This window comes from Drosophila tropicalis, unplaced genomic scaffold (genome assembly GCF_018151085.1).
Source record: "Drosophila tropicalis isolate 14030-0801.00 unplaced genomic scaffold, ASM1815108v1 contig_463, whole genome shotgun sequence".
In the NCBI taxonomy this organism is placed as follows: domain Eukaryota; kingdom Metazoa; phylum Arthropoda; class Insecta; order Diptera; family Drosophilidae; genus Drosophila; species Drosophila tropicalis.
Window position 1 is genome coordinate 2471505 of NW_027172929.1, and position 19384 is coordinate 2490888.

General features: G+C 35.2%; 2 protein-coding genes across 8 annotated transcripts in view; one reads left to right on the top strand and one right to left on the bottom strand.

Annotated features, from left to right (window-relative positions):
- Positions 1 to 19384, top strand: part of LOC137574430 (phosphatase and actin regulator 1) — a 123263-nt gene that overhangs the window by 9037 nt on the left and 94842 nt on the right. For 3 of the 7 annotated variants that reach the window (XM_068286733.1, XM_068286734.1, XM_068286736.1), the window contains exon 1: positions 15779 to 16148. The exons of 2 other annotated variants lie outside the window; for them this stretch is intronic. The gene's annotated coding sequence lies outside the window, so the exon portion shown is untranslated. Of the gene's footprint in view, positions 1 to 15777; positions 16149 to 19384 lie in introns of those variants that run through there. 2 more of the 7 variants (XM_068286737.1, XM_068286735.1) reach the window with 2 other exon arrangements.
- LOC137574817 (uncharacterized) lies at positions 10038 to 10801 on the bottom strand. The gene is made up of 2 exons (XM_068287249.1): positions 10762 to 10801; positions 10038 to 10256 (listed from the first exon to the last, which is right to left on the bottom strand). The coding sequence occupies exons 1-2, from the start codon at positions 10771 to 10773 to the stop codon at positions 10038 to 10040; spliced, it is 231 nt and encodes a 76-aa protein (XP_068143350.1). The 5' UTR covers positions 10774 to 10801.

Here is a 19384-nt window from a genome sequence, read left to right on the forward strand (position 1 = left end):
TGGATGTTGTGTCCCCCCCCACCGTCACCTTAATATGATTATGGCCCAACCATAATTTCATTAACAGCTTAAAAGCATGCTATGAATATTTATAATCATTTTCAAATTTTCCTAACTAATTTTCACACACACACACACATTATTAAATATTGCATATATCGAAATAAACTTTTATAAATATGATTTTCATAATTATCATCTTGTTTAATTTTGTGCAATAAAATTATGAAATCAAATGCATTCGGTTGCCCTCTTTTCGCCTTTAGCCATACATACAAATGTATATCGACTCATTCTGTCTGCTTACAGCTCATTAAACATTTAATTGTGAAATGTCCCTTTTTTTTTCGTTGGTTCCATTAGCTTGTCTTTTGCTTCTTTTTGGCGCCCCGTCTAGCGAAATTACCTTCAGTCATGTCTTTTGTGTGTGTGTGTGTGTGGCAAGGATTTGCTTGCTTTACCAGCTAAATGAAATGATGTGAAAGAGAGAAAGAAAGAGCATAGAGCACAGACTACATGGACTTAGAGATAGATCTACATAAATAAGATTTATCAAACTAGGTCTAGATCTAAAACTTTCAAAGATTAGAATGATTATGGGTTAAGATAAAAGGCAATTATTTCCTAACATTTACTTGTTGCTGGGTATTTGAAAGTCGTTGCCACATTCTTTACGCATTTACTGAGATTTTTTTATTATGTGTTTTTTTTTTTTTTTGTTGGTTTTGTTTTGCTTAATTAAATAACATCAAACCGCCCGAGTACCCAACCTCCATGCTTCACACATACACATTACGTATCTCGCTTTTTTCACTGACAAGTTCAAAGCGCAATGTGTCGCACATCCTGCCCAGACACACACACACACACCCCATATAGTATACACACACACTTGGGCACACTTGGGCTAATATGCTTTAAATGGTGGAATCGATTTGGAAACATTTGATGAGGTTGTTTCCATGTTGCTACACCAGCCAAAAAGGATGTTAGGCATGCGGGTGATGATGCGAAATCAAATTACAAAAAACAAAAAAGAAAGAACGCACAAGGCAACAACAACACCATCAAGAGGAAAAACCAAAAAGGAACATATAAAACTGAAGGAAAACGAGAAAAAAAAAACAAAAAGAATAAAGCAAGAAAAGTTTTTCTTTTCTGTCATAAAAAAAGAAATTGCTTGGCATTTATAGACGATGAGTTTTTCAAGTGGAAACACACACACACACACACACACATACTAAAAGTATATCGTATGTGTATATAGTTATATTTTAATGAGCATATAGTAACGATTCATTGCATTCGATTGGCCTTTTTCTTTATTGGTTTCTAATTGAAGTTTTTATGGTTACATACATTTCGGTGTTTAAGGAAAATTCGGAATTTCATTTACTCACAGATTTATTTATTTTATATCAATTGGATTAATTAAAAATTATTCTTCTGGTTAATCTTCTGACTCTCTTCAGAATCTTTAATGTAAATGTTCCAAATTGATAAGTTTTGCTTAAATACTTTAACCATTTAAACTTAAGTTTCTTTTTGGCTCTCTTTTAGACGGATTTAAAGAGATAAAATCGATAATTATAAAAGGAGTAATCAGTTTGAGATATCTAATATTGTTCTTAGAAAAGGATTCGCTCTCCCTTGGGATATCCTCAAAACATTTTGAGAAGTTAAGAGTCTAGAATCTAGTTAACTACTCTATTGAATTTTGAATGTTTTAAGTATGAATGAATTAAGCTTCCAATCATCTTGGATTTTCTGTAGGACCCAAATCCTTAAGAACTAATAAGCCTATCCTTTTTGAGTTAAGCATTGTTTTGTTTCTTTTATAGTTTCTTCTTCGGTCTCCGTCTCAGTTTGCCTGTGGGTCATTATTTTAGTCAATTTGTCTACCGTTCCCTCTCCCGCTCTCTCCCTCTCTCTTCTGCTTTGTGTCGTTTTTCAATGATTCCCTTTTTGGTTTTCTTTTTTAGCTGTCAATATGGCGCCATTTATGACAAACTGTGCAATGATGGCGACGACAGCTTCTCCATGCTTTAACTTTCACCAACCTACAACCTCCAGCCTCCAACCTTCGACCTTCAGCTTCCAGCTGCCCACACTCTTTAATCAAGGGAAGTCATCCGCCCACACACAAACAAACACACACACACACTTATACACCCACATAAGAAGTCTCTTTAAGTAAGATGAGGTGATGGTCCCCACTGAGTCTGGGACGGCACTCTAATGACTCCATGGCGTGTCTTTAGCGTTCGAGTTAATGTTTCGCGTATTGATTTCGCTCTTTTGCTACTTGGCATCTTTCCAACAGACCAGACTGCATCCATTTTCATGCTCCTGCTCCCGCTGCCCCCCACTCCTGACCTTGCTACATGCTCTTGTTGGGCAAAGTAATTAAGGGGATTGTGTGGTGGGCTCTCTCTCTCTTGTCTCTCTCTCTCTCTAGCTGGAAGCCTACAAATTCCACCTAACATTTATTCTACCATCAGTTACGTGCATGAAATCTAAATTTAATTTTGCAAGTTGTGCCAAAAAAAAAAAAAAGAAAACCCAAAACAAAATCAACATTAATTTGCCGCATAAGTTTCATTTTCTTATTTGGTAAGCTGAATATTGACGTCATTAGGAATCGAATAGAAAAATTGTAATGAAAAGATGTTTCACAATAATTGATGATGAATTGAACTCATCATTTGATATATACAATCTTGTTTATCTACTCATTTAAGACGAATTTTATTCAATTTGAGATTTGTGGCAAAATTAATGATTATTTGATTTGTTTAAAATCAATTGACAAATGAAGAGAAATGTCCTTCTGATTGAATAAAAAGTTATTAAGTTCAGTAAGTCTTTGATATAAATACTGATTGGAATCTCTCGCTGTAGTCTCTTTTTGTTTAAACATTTCAAGACAAGGCATTCAATTAGTGTTTTTAAAGAATTTATACGAATCTGTATTATTTTCAATTAGGTTAGCTAACAACTTGGCCAGTGAAAATTGTGTGGCATCTTTTGATTTTCGTTTTCTGCAGCATATTTTCTTATTCTTTGCCACTTGGCATTGAATTAGGTCTAGGCTAGAGAGAGAGACAGAGAGAGCCTAGTTCTCAATTTAGCAGCATTGCATATTTGCGTTCACTTGGCAAAATGTTTTCTTTACCATATTCCAAGTGCCAATTCATTTTTGGTTTTTTTTCTTTGGTTTTTGTGTCTTGCTTGAAATGGGCCGTTGAGGTTTTTGTTTTTGCGGCAAACTCAACATGGGCAAATTACCATAAAAATGCGCACCACAAGAAAAAGATTATCTTTATTTGCAGAAAGAGAGACAGACATTGAGAGGAGGACAGAAGCAAATCAAATGTGAGTCCTTGAACCTTAAGGACTTTTTGTGTGAGTGTGGCCTTTTTGTTGATGGGTTTTCATCCCAATTGCCTCATCAGACGAAGGCACAAAGTCAAAAAGCGCGACAAAAGGTAACCAAACAAACAAACAACAACAACACGAACAGCAAAAATAAATGGCCAACTTAGGATACGAAGAAGAAAAAGACAAAATAGGGAGCAGAAAGAAAAAGGAACTTGAGCTGAAACAAATGTGGGCATGGAAATTGCCTTGGCTTAAAAATTTAATGCCCTGCGCTTATTTAAAACAATCAAAGTACCATTTTTGTTTGTCATTTCTTTTTATTTATTTATTTATTTATTTATGCTGCTGCCCTACTTACCTGACAGCGGCAAAGCGGGCTCTCCACCTGGGCCCCGCCTCTCCCCCACACATCTCAAGCATCTCTCCATCATCAGGCCCCATCGTTGGCAGCAAATTCTGGTCATGTGCTGCACATAATTGCATTCAAAGCTTCCACCGTTGACGGCTTGCAGTTCACTTCAACTGATGAGCTTTTCCTTTTTGTTTTTATTTTCCTTTTTTTTTTCGTTCGTATCCCAGGTCACTTATTTCAGTCGGCTTTTCCCCCTCACCTTTGTTGGTTTACCCTGTTTTCGTTTTCGTTTTCTCTTTTTTTCATTAGCTAACTGCAGGAATAATAAAAGAATAGCCGCTACTTACTCATACGCCCTGTTGTCCGTATGATTTTATATCTATTTTCACCTTTTACTGTAGTTAATATGTAGATATTTTATTGCAAATTACAAGCATATAGTTAAACAAACTAACTAACTTTCAATTCATGTACAAGTATATCTAGTCTGCATAGATATATATATAGGCTATAGTAAGGCATATGCTAATGGACAGCAGTCAAAAGTTTGTCTTAGTTTTGTGGAGCGTAGTGCATAACTTTGCCAAAAAAAAAAGTTTTTACCCACACACACACAAACTCACACAGACACACTTACAATGGTTTCTTTCTCTCTTCCACTTTGCCAAGTGACGAAAGCGAAACGAAATTGGATTATAAGTAAGCTAATTGACAGGTAAAGTGGAAGTGGAAAAAATTGAACAAAAGGAAGCTCCTTGATTGACAAAATGAGAATCCTCATTTGTTTAATTGAATTATATCCCAAAAATTGTCTGAATCATCTAAAATGCTAATTTAAGACTAACATTCTTTACCAAATGCATCAAGCATAGGCTTGATGATGATTATCCCTACCTAAGGACATTATAAGTATCTTCAAATCGAAAGCAAAACGCCAAAAGGGCCAAATGCAGTGGAGAGCAGTCGTAAAGCATCAGCGAAGTTGTAGTTAACCAGAAGGCATTTCTGCACATATAGTATACTTTGATTTATGTTCACAACATGTTGCTGGACCTCCTTTTGGTTATTGACAGGACTGTCATTTGCAGTAATGGCAGGTAATCAGTTGGTTTAACAATTCAAGGAAATGAAAATTTAATTTAAATCAATTACTAATGCCATAAATTGGTATCTTAAATTGTTTCCAAGGGATTCGAAGGCTAAGGCTTGCAATGCCTTTTCTAATTTTGGCATCATTTAATGAAAAGTTGTTAACATTAATACCAAAATGAATTTACGTGCTTACATTCATTCATTTCGCTTTAAAATATTCTTCTATTCAATGTAAGGTGTTAGGAGTTCAGCCTATATAACTTGTTCTGCTTAGTTTTTGAAGATAGACATGGAATAAGTTTTGCTTCTAAAGTAAGGAAAAACACCTCGAAAACCCCAGCAACGACTTTAGTTTACATTATTCTAAAGTAGAGCATTGTATCTTATTATAGTTTATCTTATAACTAACTAGTTAATACTATGTGGGGATATGTTAAATAAATGTGTGCAACTCTCTCTTTAAAAAGTGACTCTGAATAGGAATTCAGCAGATATTGGCTTAATCTTGGTAGAGACTGACAACAGGTCGTATTGAAAAACATATTAAGTACCTTTATTTGGATAAATTGGATACTAAATTTGATCCAAAACAAGCTTAACTCTCCAGTCAAAGACTAAGAATAAGACGTAAAGTTTTCTAAACCCCCGATTTGTATCTACATAAATAGCAAATTGACAGAGTTTAAAGTCATTAGCCTGCAATGAATGGAACCCAAAAACTAATACCTGTTATAACTAAACAAGTAACGGAAACTTAATTTCAGTAAAACTGTTAAAAAGTATTGGAAAATGCTTTTGTTTAGTTTTGTTATTTCATCATGTTAAATATTTGTGCTTTCCTACTTTTTTTCTACAGATGATTATCACATTTTGCTTTCAACACTTAGCCTATCGATTTATGCAGTCTTATGTTTCATTCAGTGCAATTCTCAGTTCTTTTTTTTTCCACCTTTTACAACCTTGGCGGCTTCTTTGCGTGCATTGACCACATGCCTTTGCACTCAATGAGCATTTGCATTTTGGTGTCATTTCTTTGTTGCCTATCAAATTGATTTTAGTTGAACGACAACCGTTCCATTGTCGATGGTTAAAGCGCGTTGTAGAATGTTTTTTTTTTTTTTTTTTTTTTTTCGGGGTAGGAAATATTTATACATAAATCGAATAAAAATCGATTATACGCCACGTTGAACGCAGTCAAAGGCAAAGTGAAAAGTGTTGCCTTATCTCTCTTGAGAGATTGTTGAACATTGTTTGATGGTGGTTCGCGTTTCAATTTAACGCCAGACTTGACTCTCTTAGTCGTTGTATGTAAAAGTGTGTGTGTGTGTGTGTGTGTGTATCTCTGTGTTTGAGTGTGTGAGCAAATGTGATGGCAAATTTTTCGGCAATTGAGGAGCAACTTCACTAAAAAGGGAGAGTGAGAAGTCTAAACAGCATCATCATCTACAACAGAATCAGAAGCTAAAGCTGGAGCTGGAGCTGACGCAAAACAGAAGCACCTTGATTTGTATTGTTAATAGGCCAAACATTTATCACGACTCTTTTGCTGTGATGATGTTTCGCAAGCGAAAGGAACAACAATTCAAGCTCAAGCGGCATTCAGGCGAACGGAAACGGAAATTGTTGCTGTGCATTTTTAAAAGAGGTCTGTCCATATGTATACCATACTAAAGTAGGCTCAAAAAATGTAAAAGAAATTGTTTTTCTCCTCTATTAACCCTTAACCCAACGTTTATACAATTCTATTCTGTCTGATCATCTGCGTTCGATATACACTAACTAATAGTGAAAAATATTAGCACATTGAAAGAACATGGAACTGAATGTAATACATAATGTATCTTCACATTTGTAGAAATTATTGAATGGAAATTGCAATGAAAATTTCTTAGTTTAAAATCAAATTCACAAAAACAATTGAGAGACCTTTATAAGTGTACAAAAGTAGCGACTTGGTCGTGGCTTAAGCAGTTGCTCAAGGGTTTGTTCATTCCTTTTTTTTTTTTTGGTTTCTCTCATTCTCTCTCTCAACGGTGAATTAAGCAATGAATTTTTAATGAGTAGGCGGCCCGTTGCCGCAATTATGACCTGTAAATAAATGACAGGACAAAGGAGCAACAGCAAAAAAACAAAAAAAAGGCAACGGATAAAGCACATGGCACAGGCTAAAAACATGGCTATCCTTGCCATCCTTTGAAGTGGTTTAAATTACATGTTTCGTCTTCTACTTGTTGCTTGGAATAAATATCACAAAAAGGAATAAAGAAGAAATAAAACCCTGCTAATAGTCAGGCAATTAATTAAGAGTGCCTTCACCTCCCATTTCCCATTTGAGAAAACGATGAAATATGACAAGTGCTAATAATTGATCCAGTGTATAATCAATAAGTGACTTTCTATCCGCAATGTTGTTTCAGCTTTTTCGATTTGTATTTGATTTAAGTTGACATTTGGCTATACTAGCAAAAATATTGAAACCGAAAACCGCTTACTTAAGTTGATTGCCAAGACGAGGCTACCGAAAATAAATACAGTTCGACAACAATAACAAGAAGCAAACGTAAAAGAGCAATGAAGTGGCAATCGCATATACTCTATAGTCATTTCAACAAGTTGGGGTCCCATAGCTACTAACTTCTTTACATTCGATTTAGTAACTTAATAACTTCCAATAAGAGGTTATTGTGTGTTAACCAACACTTTTTTATTAAACATATTTACTCTATATTAATTGAAAACCCAATAAAAAAACTAAATATGATTTAATTGAAAAAAAGAGTCTGAAAATGAATATTATTTCTGTTAAATGGCAAAGTATGGTCACACTTTTGTGTAGTGTTGGTAAATGTTTGCTATACCTACGCCTCATCAGTAAACACTCTCTTTTCAATTGTTTGCATGAAAATAACTCAATTTTTGGCAAAGTTTTTCAAATTTCAATTATGGTTTTGAAATGTTTACCACAATCAATCAACTGTTCAGGGCATTTATCAATCGTCGTGAAATTGGTTGGCAAACATTTTCTCACTTGTTTTAGATTGCTATTTACACAGGAGGCATATACAAACACTTAACTTTATTTAACCTTCTTTATTCATTCATTTTCTCTTACTCTCCACTTACTTACCTTTGCCTTTTGCTCTCTTTTCTTTCTTCTTTCAGGTAAGTTTTTTTTTTGACATTGATGAACTGACTATACTTGAGATGGCGAAGACTTGAAGCTGATAATGAGCCAAATTGTGGCTCCAGGAATTCGCGTTAATGTCTATATAAGTATGTGTTTGTGTGTGTGTGTGTTTGTCTGTTTTGTATATATGTACGTGTGAACGTCCCAAAGAAATATGCAATGGAATTTTGGCATTTGGCTGTTTTTGGCACCTACGCTGCTGCCTGATGCTGATGCTTTTTGGTCGTGACTTTCGTTTCAACATTGAATATATGTAGGTACATATATATTTTTAAAGATGCGTGGGTATTTCTGTGTGGGCCCCATGGGGAGCTCCAGAGTCTGCCCACATCTTTTGCTCCACGATTTCTACAATGTAAATTAGATTTAAATATTTGTACAATATTTTTCCCCAAAGGTTGCGACAACATGAATTTATCAACATTTTTCGCTTATCAACAAGAACAAAAAAGAAGAATACAACCGAGATAGAGAAAGGTTTTATTTACTGTTTTTTTTTTTTTGGTCTTGAAGTTTTTGTGCAAAAAACTTTTAAAAAGCTGCCACAACAAAAATGAGGCAAATGTTGATGAGGGACTTCTCTCTGTTGAGCAAACCATAAGAAGAATATGCAGCTTTAAGAACAAGCAAACATTTATTTTGGTTCAACTTAAAGCCATAAAAAATATAAATCAAGAAAAACTTAGAGGATGCAGTGCATTAACAACTAAACAAAGTTTTCTTTAATATCCAAAAGATCTTTAGCTTTGGGTTACTTATAGCAGACAATTTTGGTTTAAGTAGTTTTAGTTTAATTCCAAAAGCAATTGACTTTGCTTTAGTCTAAAAAAGATTTAGGTATTCACTTTGCCTTCTAATTAATGGCGGTAAAATAGAAAGACCTTTTTGACCTTGACTATAGAACAATTAACTACTCTTTGGGTGAATTATATTTCCAACAAAAAAAAAAAAAAAAAAAAAAAAAGAATATTTTTTTCTAGGACACAAATTCTCTCTCTTCTATACTCTGCGTGTCTTAGTTCCTTTTAACCAAATAAATAGTTTTTCCTATCGTTTATTTTCCATCCCTATTATACAATAGTCGTATCATTTCACCCATTCATTTGCCCTTTCTCTCAATGTTAGCCATTAGAAGTATCCTCAAATTGAGAGCCTTATTCAAATTTTGAATTTCTATTATTTGTTATAAACAAATTTTTTACATGAATACGATGGAGTAAGAGGGGAAGAAGATGATTTTATTTCTTTTACTTCATTTTTTCATTTTCTTGTTTATGCGCCACGGTGCACAATGCGCCTGAAAGCATGCTACAGAAAATATGCAAATGGCGAGGCCGATGCTGGGAGAAGTGCGACCGTTTCCTAGTTGAATGCATGTGTGAGTGTGTGTGTGTGTGTTTGTGTTTGTATGTGGGTGTGCTACACACACCCCTCTCTCTCTCTTTTTTTTTGGTCCAATTCTCTGTGCGTGTTCACGACAACATCAAGCAACTTAGTTGCCATAATTTGCAAATTTTAGAAGCAAACTCATGCAAATGACAGTTGACCCCAGATCTGATGCTACATTCTTCCTCCTGTTCTCCCATTTATGATATATATACACACATATGTATCTATGTTTTCTATACATACATATGCATCGGGCAACGGGGAACTTGTGATAGCTAACGGAAATTGCACTAAACATTCAAATGCATGAGCAAATCGTAAATATTTTATCAAACAACGAAATTTTGCAGACACAGCCAGCAAAATAGACAACACACAATTTGTTTCGTTCATCCTTCTCAAAGAGAGACAGAGAGAGAGAGAGAGAGAGGGAGAGTGGGAGAGAGAAATTGTAAAATAGTGCAAATATTTTATAGCAATAGTTTGTTCGATTTTCTACGATTTTTTATTTGTTCATTAGTAAAAGGTTGTCGTCAACAAATTCAATACAATTCCAATTCATGCAATTCAATTCAATTCCATTCGAGATTCGATACATTTTCAATTTGACTTCAAAGTATATTGGATGTATGACATTTAACGTCTTAGGTAGAGGGAGCTGTAGGGATAAGCACTGTAGGCGGCGGCATATGGTGTATAGGCAGCTGCTGTGTAGGGTGATGCGTATAGGCCGCTAGTGTAGGCGGTGGCATAGGGCGTGGCAGCCACTAAGGGAGCACCAGCAGCACTGTAGGTGGTAAGGAATTGAGGTTTGGCTGCGGCCAAAGCAACAATAGCGAACAGGCAAAGGGCGAACTGAAATTTGATGAGAAAATCACAAGAAAGATAGAGAGAGGAAGAGAGAGAAAGAGATTAGTGATGATGAATAAAGGAGAATATTCAATCAATAAGATCAATCATTTTATAAAATGACATAGTTCAACTTTTCCTTAGCTAACTTTGTCTGTTCAAAACTAATGAAAACTTTTCAATAAATCAATCCTTTCTGCGAAAGGATGTAAAGAGCAAGATCTCTATATTACTTAACGGTTAATTTAGCATCTAGCTTTTTTAATACAATATTCAAGGCATCAGCTTTGTATTTTTTACTGATCTTGTAATTGTTTTGTCAGGAGTCAATCCTTATTCTTTGGGTTATTAAGACCGAAGGACTAATTTTTGGCACTTTTAAAAAAAATAAAGCTTTAGATTGAATCTGATGAAACCGAAATGTTTCATTCAAGTTTCCTTTCTGAGGACTTTACTTAGATCCATGCGTTTGTTTATTATTTTTTAAGAATAATCCATTTTGGTTACTCACAAACTTGAACATCTTGAATGGGTTTTTGGTTGTTTTTGAGTTGCGTTGATCTGCTGATAGAGAACACTAACTGGATATGATTTACAAACTGAAATCGGTGTGGCTTATATAGTTAGTTGACAAAGGCAACTAAATTTTTTGTATTTTGTTTGTATTTTTTGGATGGCTCGACTTGACCATGGCACGTTTTTATGTCGTATATCTCGCACTCTGTCTCTCTAGCAATGTCTATTCCTCTTTCTGTTTGTCTCTCTTTCTCCTCTGTTTGTTTGTTTGTTTGTCCCTCTGCGTGTGCTTCTAGTTGTTCAGTTTCGGTTAGCCTGTCTTAATTTTGCTTTGGCCAAAAAGTCTTTATGGCCGTTTTGGGGCGTGCATTGCATTTGTAATAAAGGGCGAGCTTGTTGTGTTTTTTTTTCTTCTTTCTTGTTGTTTGATACCCTCACAAATGTGTGGCATACTTTATTACAACTATTAGTCAAATTCTTCTATTGATCAGAATCTTTTAATCGAGCAAATTTGCCATAAATTTGCCATTCCAAGGGTTATCGTTAGTCGATATGTTATCGTTTCTAGAGTTGAGTTTGGATGGCCATAGAAGGTTTTTTGGTCTATATTACAGGGTATTTTTTTGATCGACTTTGATGTGCGTAAAGTAGTTTTTCGTTTCGATTTGTTTGGTTTTACCTTGATAACAACAAAAATACAAAAACGGAAGCAATCAAAATTCCCAAGCAAATGCAATTTGACCTTTGGCAATGTTAATTTGACTCGGTCCGAAATACCTTTGGGCCCCTCCCCCATGTCCATTGGTTCGCAATTATAATTGAAGGAAATACTCGTCGTCGTTTTCATCTGGCTTCTTCTACTATTTTCGGTTAACTGCATCTTTTACTTGGTAGTTTTTCTTCGTTTTACCCCGCCCACGTACCATTCCGGTGGCTGTCATGACTACTGCCAAGTTGAGACCATTGTTAGGAATCAGAATCCTTACCCCTTCCCCCCCATCTTCTCCATCTGCTGCCGCTCATTTTTCTTCGCCTGCTACATTTCATTTATGCATTCAACGTTCCTTCTGCCTTTGTTTAGCTTCTTTCGCTTTCTCTCTCTCTCTCTCTTTTAGAGAGTTTTCCTATTTCTTCTTTAGCTTCAATTGCAGTTTTCTTCGCTTTGTCGACAAACATTCAATTTGTCAAGTTGTAAAATTAAAGCAGTCTCCATTCAGGCCCTTCTTCCCTTTCTTCCTTTCTTGATGCATATTTTGCATTTTAAATACAATATAAATTAAGTTGGCAGCACTTGGCAATTGCCTTCATCTTGCCACTTTTTCCCCTTTGTCAGCAATTTCTTCTCGAATAAAGATAACTCAGTGTCCATAGAATGGATGAGAAGATGCTTTATCAAGATTCTGTTAGTTCATTTCACTTGAGAAATGTTCCCGTCTCGGTTTTTCTTTCACGATACATTTCCAGGCACCAAGCATATGGAAACGAATTGGATTGTGGCCCGAAAGATATTTATTTGGAAATGTCTAAGCAAAACTCATAATTAAGTGACTCTAAGTTAATATTAGTTTGAAATATTAACGAAGTCGAATATAACCAAACTTAGGAACCGAAATTCTAGCTTGAGACATTAAACCAACTAATAATATTTGATATCCCAATCACAATTATTTAACACTTTTTACTTTGGTATTTGTTGACTTCAGTTTAATATAGTTTATTTAATCGCCCCGATTTGGAAAGCAAATATAAACGTTTTTTGAAAGTTTTTTGAAAATCAGAAAAGAAAAATTCTCTCTCTCTACATTCAAGATAGATATTTCCTATTTGATGCTCCATTAGAAATCCTATAAACTCTTATTCCTTACAGTTTTACAAGCCGCAGTTTGGGAGCCACTGACTGCAATGACAAAATTTGTCGCATGCGATAAAATTAGATATTTCAGTGCTGTTAAAAATGTATTTTGCTCTCATTGACTTTCTCTCACGCCTGCGCTTTCCGTTTGCCGGCTTTTTTCGTTGCCCCAACAACAACAACAACAAAAGTGATTCCCCTCAACCAGCTCAACCTCCATGTCAGACGCCCCAAAAGCGCCACCAACTGGCCGCAGAGACATCTCTTCTCATTCCATTTGCCTAGGCGTATAGAGCAAGTGATGCTTCCGTTTCCTGTATACTATATGGCATCTGTCTGGCCATTCATACATATACATACATACATATATACACACACATACATAAATTGTGCGTGTGTTGCTATGTACAGGATGCCTTTTTTTTTTGCCTATGAGTTAGCTATATAAGTTTGAAGAAAAAAATTGGAAAAACACACACAAGATTGAAGATTTAAAAAATTATACAATATATAGATGTCTAGGGTGGGACATACGCCCCCTAAAGTATGCAACAGACAGTCAATAGATTAAATGTTTGAGACGTAGAATCTAGGAAATGATCGGTAAGCATAAAATTTAAACACGAAACTTTTCCTTTTTACATTCCACAAGTTCTGGTTTTACTTAAATTTTATATAGCCTATTGCATAGATTAGGGGGCAAATTTGTACCTTTATAATAATGTTGCATTCATCTATTATTTCTGCCGCAATCGGATTTTGAGAAATTCCGAAAATGATTTGAGGTCTACATATATTTTGTAATGGCTTTCATCCTATTCAAATTAAACACCCTGTAAATGGCTTAAAAATAAATGAGTTTTTCCTTTGGCTAACTAAATATAGCTAAATGAGAAGTCTATGGAAAGCTAAAGTGAGAAAAAAGAGAGAGGATTTTCTTTTGTTTATAATTGTGTCTTTTGTTGTGGAAAACAAGGTAAATTACTTTTAAAGTGGCTGAAACAACAAAGGAAAGAAAAAAGAACTAAAATACATTTGCCTATGCCCATAGATATTTGGAAATGGTTAAACGAAGCGAGAAGGGTGGGGGGGGGAGAGATGGAGGGGAGTTTGATTTGAGTTTTGTGCTCTCTATGTGATTTATGCATTCAATTTTCCCACAGCATGTAAGTACATTTTCCAATTTTGTTTGGATTTCGTCATTCGTGTTTATATGAATCATCGATGATAATCTGCCAAAGACCCAACACGAAACCGAAATAATCAGCAAAAATGTGATCAGAAAATACAAGTAGAGTCGAATAAAGTATAGAAGCTTTGTTTTAAGTAGGCAATAAATGAATTCCAGCACCCGATTGCCAGTTATTATTAGTTTGTTGGGTCAGTGGGTCGGATGGGTGATGTAGGATTAAGGTAGAGAACTGTTAATGGATTTCCAATGATATTTTTTTGACATGTTCTAGAGATTTTAATGTACATTTCTATTTATGGTAATCTCTGTGTGTGTGTGTGTGTGTGTGTGAGAGTATTTTCCATTCAAATTGGCAATTATTGTGGTCTATTTTTAATTGGATTTTCACCCGAATTGTGGTTAAGTGGTTTAAGTAGTTGCAGACCAAAACGAAATGTTTGTTGACTGTATGGAAGAACTACAAGTGAAAAAATGGAAAGGTGGGCACACCTCTTTAGGGGGGCGGAATGTTTTTTAATTAAAGATAGAGAAACTTGATTTAAATAATCTGAGATGATGTTGCAACGTTTTCTAATTGAACTTTTTCACGTCTATTTCACTACCTGAGGAAAATTTCCATGTGTCTGTAATGTTTTGTTTTTGTTGTCATACCCTACATTACGTATAGTTTGGAGGGGTATATTGGTTAAATAAAGCTGTAGGCTGGTGCTGCAATGTTTTGATGGCAGATCCTTAAACTTTAATCTCTCTCAGGATGCTGGTATTTCAAGCAGGGTATTCATGCAGGGTATGTGCACGTCGGGATGCTGATTTTGTGTGCTGCATTGTTTATGTGTTCACATTGGCTCTTTACAGTTTTGCATGCTTTGCGTTTTTCTCGCATGCGATAAATTCTCTTTTTAAACTCTCTTCAAACCTTGGCCCTTATGCTTATCAGATGAGAACAAAGAAATGTTAAAAAACTATGTGAAGTTATAGAGCCTCAAAACTGACAGATAAAGTGCACCTGTTATCATATTTAGATCACAGAAAGTAAATAATAATTAAACAAATTTAGTTATTAGTCAAAAATGTAAAACGAATTCTCAAATTCGAATCTCCCTCTCTCTCTCTCTCTCTCATTTGCTTCAAACCTTCGTCGAACAAGTTCGAAGTCTCTTGGCAAACCTCTTGATACATGTATAATAATAAAATAATAATATGACATAAAGTTGGATAATTACAAGCTTCTTCAAGACTCGTATTAGGGCCACAACAGCCTTAATATTAAGAAAGGTATTAATTAAGCAATAGCCGTTAGTAGTTGTCCATGCAATTCAAATTCTTTCGCGGCTCTTAATTTGTTGCTCTGCAAAATGTTTGTTGGGTTATCGCCAAGCTCGATGTTGACATTAAATAGGGTGAGCCCGGCATCAAATAGTGGGAAACGTGCATCCCAAGTAGGTTCGATGGTGTTTGTTGCTTCAAATATAGTGGTTCGATATATACCCTTGCAAAGAGAGCATATTATTATTTGTCACGAGTGTGTAACGCATAGAAAAGAGTACTAAGTAACGATCTCTATATGTATGTACGACCATCCATTGTATATCTCGGACTTAGCAGCATTATTTCAAAGAAAACTTATAGAGTTTTTGATCAACAATTTTCTTTCTATTCCCATAATAATATCATACATTTATAGCTAATTCCATAAAGATCTTTTACCTAATGTACATGTAGCTTTTGTTTCTTTTACGAATTATCACCAACTTGGGTAATTAACAATTGGATGTTATAGGCTATAATACTATTAAATCGGTTAGTCAGGCATTTTAAAAAGGTTTTCTTCATCGACACTTGAATGTAAGCAGGGGAAGAGTATACGAACTGCCACTGAAATTGTTAAAAAAAAATATTGGGAATCAAATAGGGGTTTTTTCTTGGTGTCTGTTGTCATTGTTGTTTTTTTTTTTTGTGTTATTGTTGTTTTTGTTCTCGTGCTGAACGAATGTCTATCGCGCGCGTTTGTCGGCAAAAAAAAAGTAAATAATAGAAGAAATAAACAAACAATAAATACGTTTATTCCATAAATTACCATTTACAACGAGCAGAGAATTGCAATTGTATTTTTCTCGCCACTTCATTTTTTTTTTCTGTTTTTGAGATTCACTTGTGTGCGTGTGTGTGCGCGTTTCTGTTTGCGCTTTTTTTTCCTGTGCCCCTCTATCTGTGACTGTGTGTTTGTGTGTTTTAATACAACAACAAAATTTTTAATTCAAAAAGCAAATGAGGAAAACTTTGCAAATTTTTATTAAATAGTTTAATCACAACAACAGCAACAAAGCTAACGACAAGTGTAAGTGTGAAAATGAGGAATCATCAACGCATATAAAGCCAGTTCCTTCAACAACAACAACAACACCAACTAATAACAACAAATGTGAAAAGAATGCAGAGAAGAAAGAAGAAGCAGAGTAGCAGCAACAGCGCAGCGGCAGCGGCTTTAGCATCATCTGCAACTGTTTTTTTTAGCAGGAGCAAGCGAGACAAAGATATTAGTCAGGATTAATGTTAAATAAATAAAAAAAAAATGTTGGTTCTCAATGAATTTTCATTAAACAAATACACATTTTGTTGAAACAAACTGCAAAAGGCAACAGTAACAACGAAATAAAAAAATTAATATTTTTAAACAGCACGACCTAAGTGAATACCCTACAATTGAGTGAATTCAGTGTTTTCTATATTTGTATAGTCCTTTTATTTCAATTACAAATATTTTGTCTCAAGTGTTTACAAACTTTATTCAACATTTCTTCCCCGGGCAGTAGTTCGACTTCTAATCAAAACAACTATCATCTATCTACTATACTAGATAATAGATAGATGCTCTAGCTTTAGTTTTCCCACACAGTTTACACTCTGAAATGTAGTTTTCCCCGCAAACCAATATACTTCATTCTTTTTTTAATTAACGGGATAGGGTATCCCAAAAGGAAAATCCGGTTTTACAACTTCTGAGCAGTTGTTGCTGCGCTCAGTTTGTGTAGATCCGCTGACGTCAACGTCAGCATCGGCATTCTCAACGGTGCTGCTGCTGCCGCGCTGCCTTCTCGTTCAAATTCCATCAACAACAACAACAACAAAACACATTTCGAAAAAGTAACAAAAAATTGTTAACAAAAGAAAATTGAGAAGAGAGAGAGAAAAAAAAAACAACGACACGGCACACAGGTGGCACATATGTTCGTTTCCCCCATTTTGCTTGCCGTTTGCCGCTTTTTTTCGGGGAAATGCATAAAAAATTCATGGAAACGAAAGTGAAATCAATAATGTTAATATTAATAATAACAACAATAACAAAAACAGGAACAACAATTTAGACAAATAGCAATTTAATAATAAACATAAGAGAGATTCCATAAAGAAAAAAATTTAACAAACAAAATGCAACATTTAACAGCTGCTTTTGGTGAAATGGTTTTTTTTTTCCCCTCATACCCTCAATCAAAAAATGGGTATATTAGCACAGAGAATGCCGAATGCCCTTCGTTTAGTTGTTCGTTTTAGTTTCTGCTTAATATAGTTAGATTAGTAATATTTACTAAAATATAGTTTTTAATAGATTCTTTCTCTTTGGTAGAAGCTACTAATTTTTTAATTCGATTGCCAAAGAAACAGTGACTAATTAAACACTTTGTCTTCTACGATCCCAAGATAAATTTAAGTGCTAATGAATGTGTGTCCATCTGCTAGTTAAAATAAAAAATGGTTCTTTTAGTCATCTTTCTAAATCAATCGATTGTTGAGTTTTCAAGGGCCAACTGTTTTTTAAATCACCTGTAATTTTACCTTTTAAAGAGTATAGATTTAACGGTGCTTTCAGTCAGAAAGTTTGTTGCTTTTCGGTTCGTTAAATTGAATTTGAACATGCCAATATTAGGCATGGTAAATTATAATTTTTGCCTTATCTTATCCATATCATGATTCCGGGCAATCCCGATCGGCGCAACAACAACAAAACAACACTAATTTCTTACACAACAATACGATTTCCTTATCAACAATATGTATTACGTATAAGAGAGAGAGAGAGAGAGAGAGAGAGAAACTTGGTGAAAAGATATGAATTTGATTATTTCCTTAATATTAGATTTTTCGATTTTGGGTTCCGTTTTCTTGTTGCGTTATTTTTGTGTGTGTGTGTGTGTGTGTGTGTGTATTTCACTGTCTGAAGCAAATATTTTTATCTACTTACAAAACCATGTCTAGACAGAATCTTTCTTCCTTTTTTACTTTTTGCTTTAGCTTAAATGAAATTGCATTGCAGTGGCAATACAGTGAGTGTAAAAAATATGCATATTTATAGGTGTTTTATTTTTTATATATTCACAAATAGAAAATGTATTTCAAAGGATGCTTTTATTAGTATCCTGCTTGCATTTTGTATCCTGACAGCTAGTTTCTGTTATATTTAAATCTAATTCGAATACTTTTGTTTTGTACTGTAAACAGACTCCAAAAAGCAGTAAGCAAATGTTCCATAGACTAAAAGAGAACGTAGGAAATTAAGAGAGAGGTATACGTTCGGGTGGATGTGGGGGTCGTTTTTGCACCCTCTTTTATACTATTTTTACAACATTTTGTTATGGGGTTTTCCGACTTTCGACCTCCACACTCCACACACACACACACACACTGAGAAAGAGCAAGAAAGAGAGAGACAGACATCAACCCCACCAACCCAATCATCCAGCCACCCAAAAAGAGAAGGCCATAGAACAAACAGCATCCCTCTAAGATGCGATTCTGCCACCTCCACCACCACCCATCAAACCATTCCCCCGCGTAACATCGTCAAAAAGCAACCCCAAAAAAAAAAAAACAACAACAACGAAAAACGCAGTTTCTTTCGTTTTATTGCCCTTTGCCCGCTTTCGTCGACATTTTTGCGCGCAAATTTAAATTTATATGCGAAACATTTTCAACACACTAACTTAGCACTCCTCCACGAAAAGCCCAGCCCCCCCTCCCACACGCACACATACAGATACACACCCATCTTTTTGTAGAGTGTACAAGCTTTAGCATTTGGGCGAATAAAACTTTGCTGCTGTCTTTTGGACAATGTGCCTCAGCCTGCAGACTGCAGACAGTCAGTGAAGATGACAGAGAGATACACAGATACAGATACAAAACTCAAAGAGAGTCTGACAGACAGACAGACAGAGAGAGAGAGATGGATAACAATGACTTAGTACGATGCTTCCATTTGCAGCAAGAGCAGCAGCAGTCAGAGCCGCCGTCCTGTGAATTGTGTTCCATTAGCAACAACCCCAAACACTTGTACTTATGGCATTGTATTTGTGTATAGTTTAGTTTTTAAAAGCCAGCAGCAGCACAGTGTCTCCAAAACATCAGTTGGACATATAAAGTGTCCTTCGTTGATGGAAATTTGTAGTATTATCCTTTAATGGGATACTTAATTTGACCTTTGTAAATATTTTTCCAATTTGTTGCATGCAGGTCTCTCTTCCCTCCGTCACTATCCCTCACTCTCTCTCTCTCTCTCTCTGTCTCTCTGTCATTCTG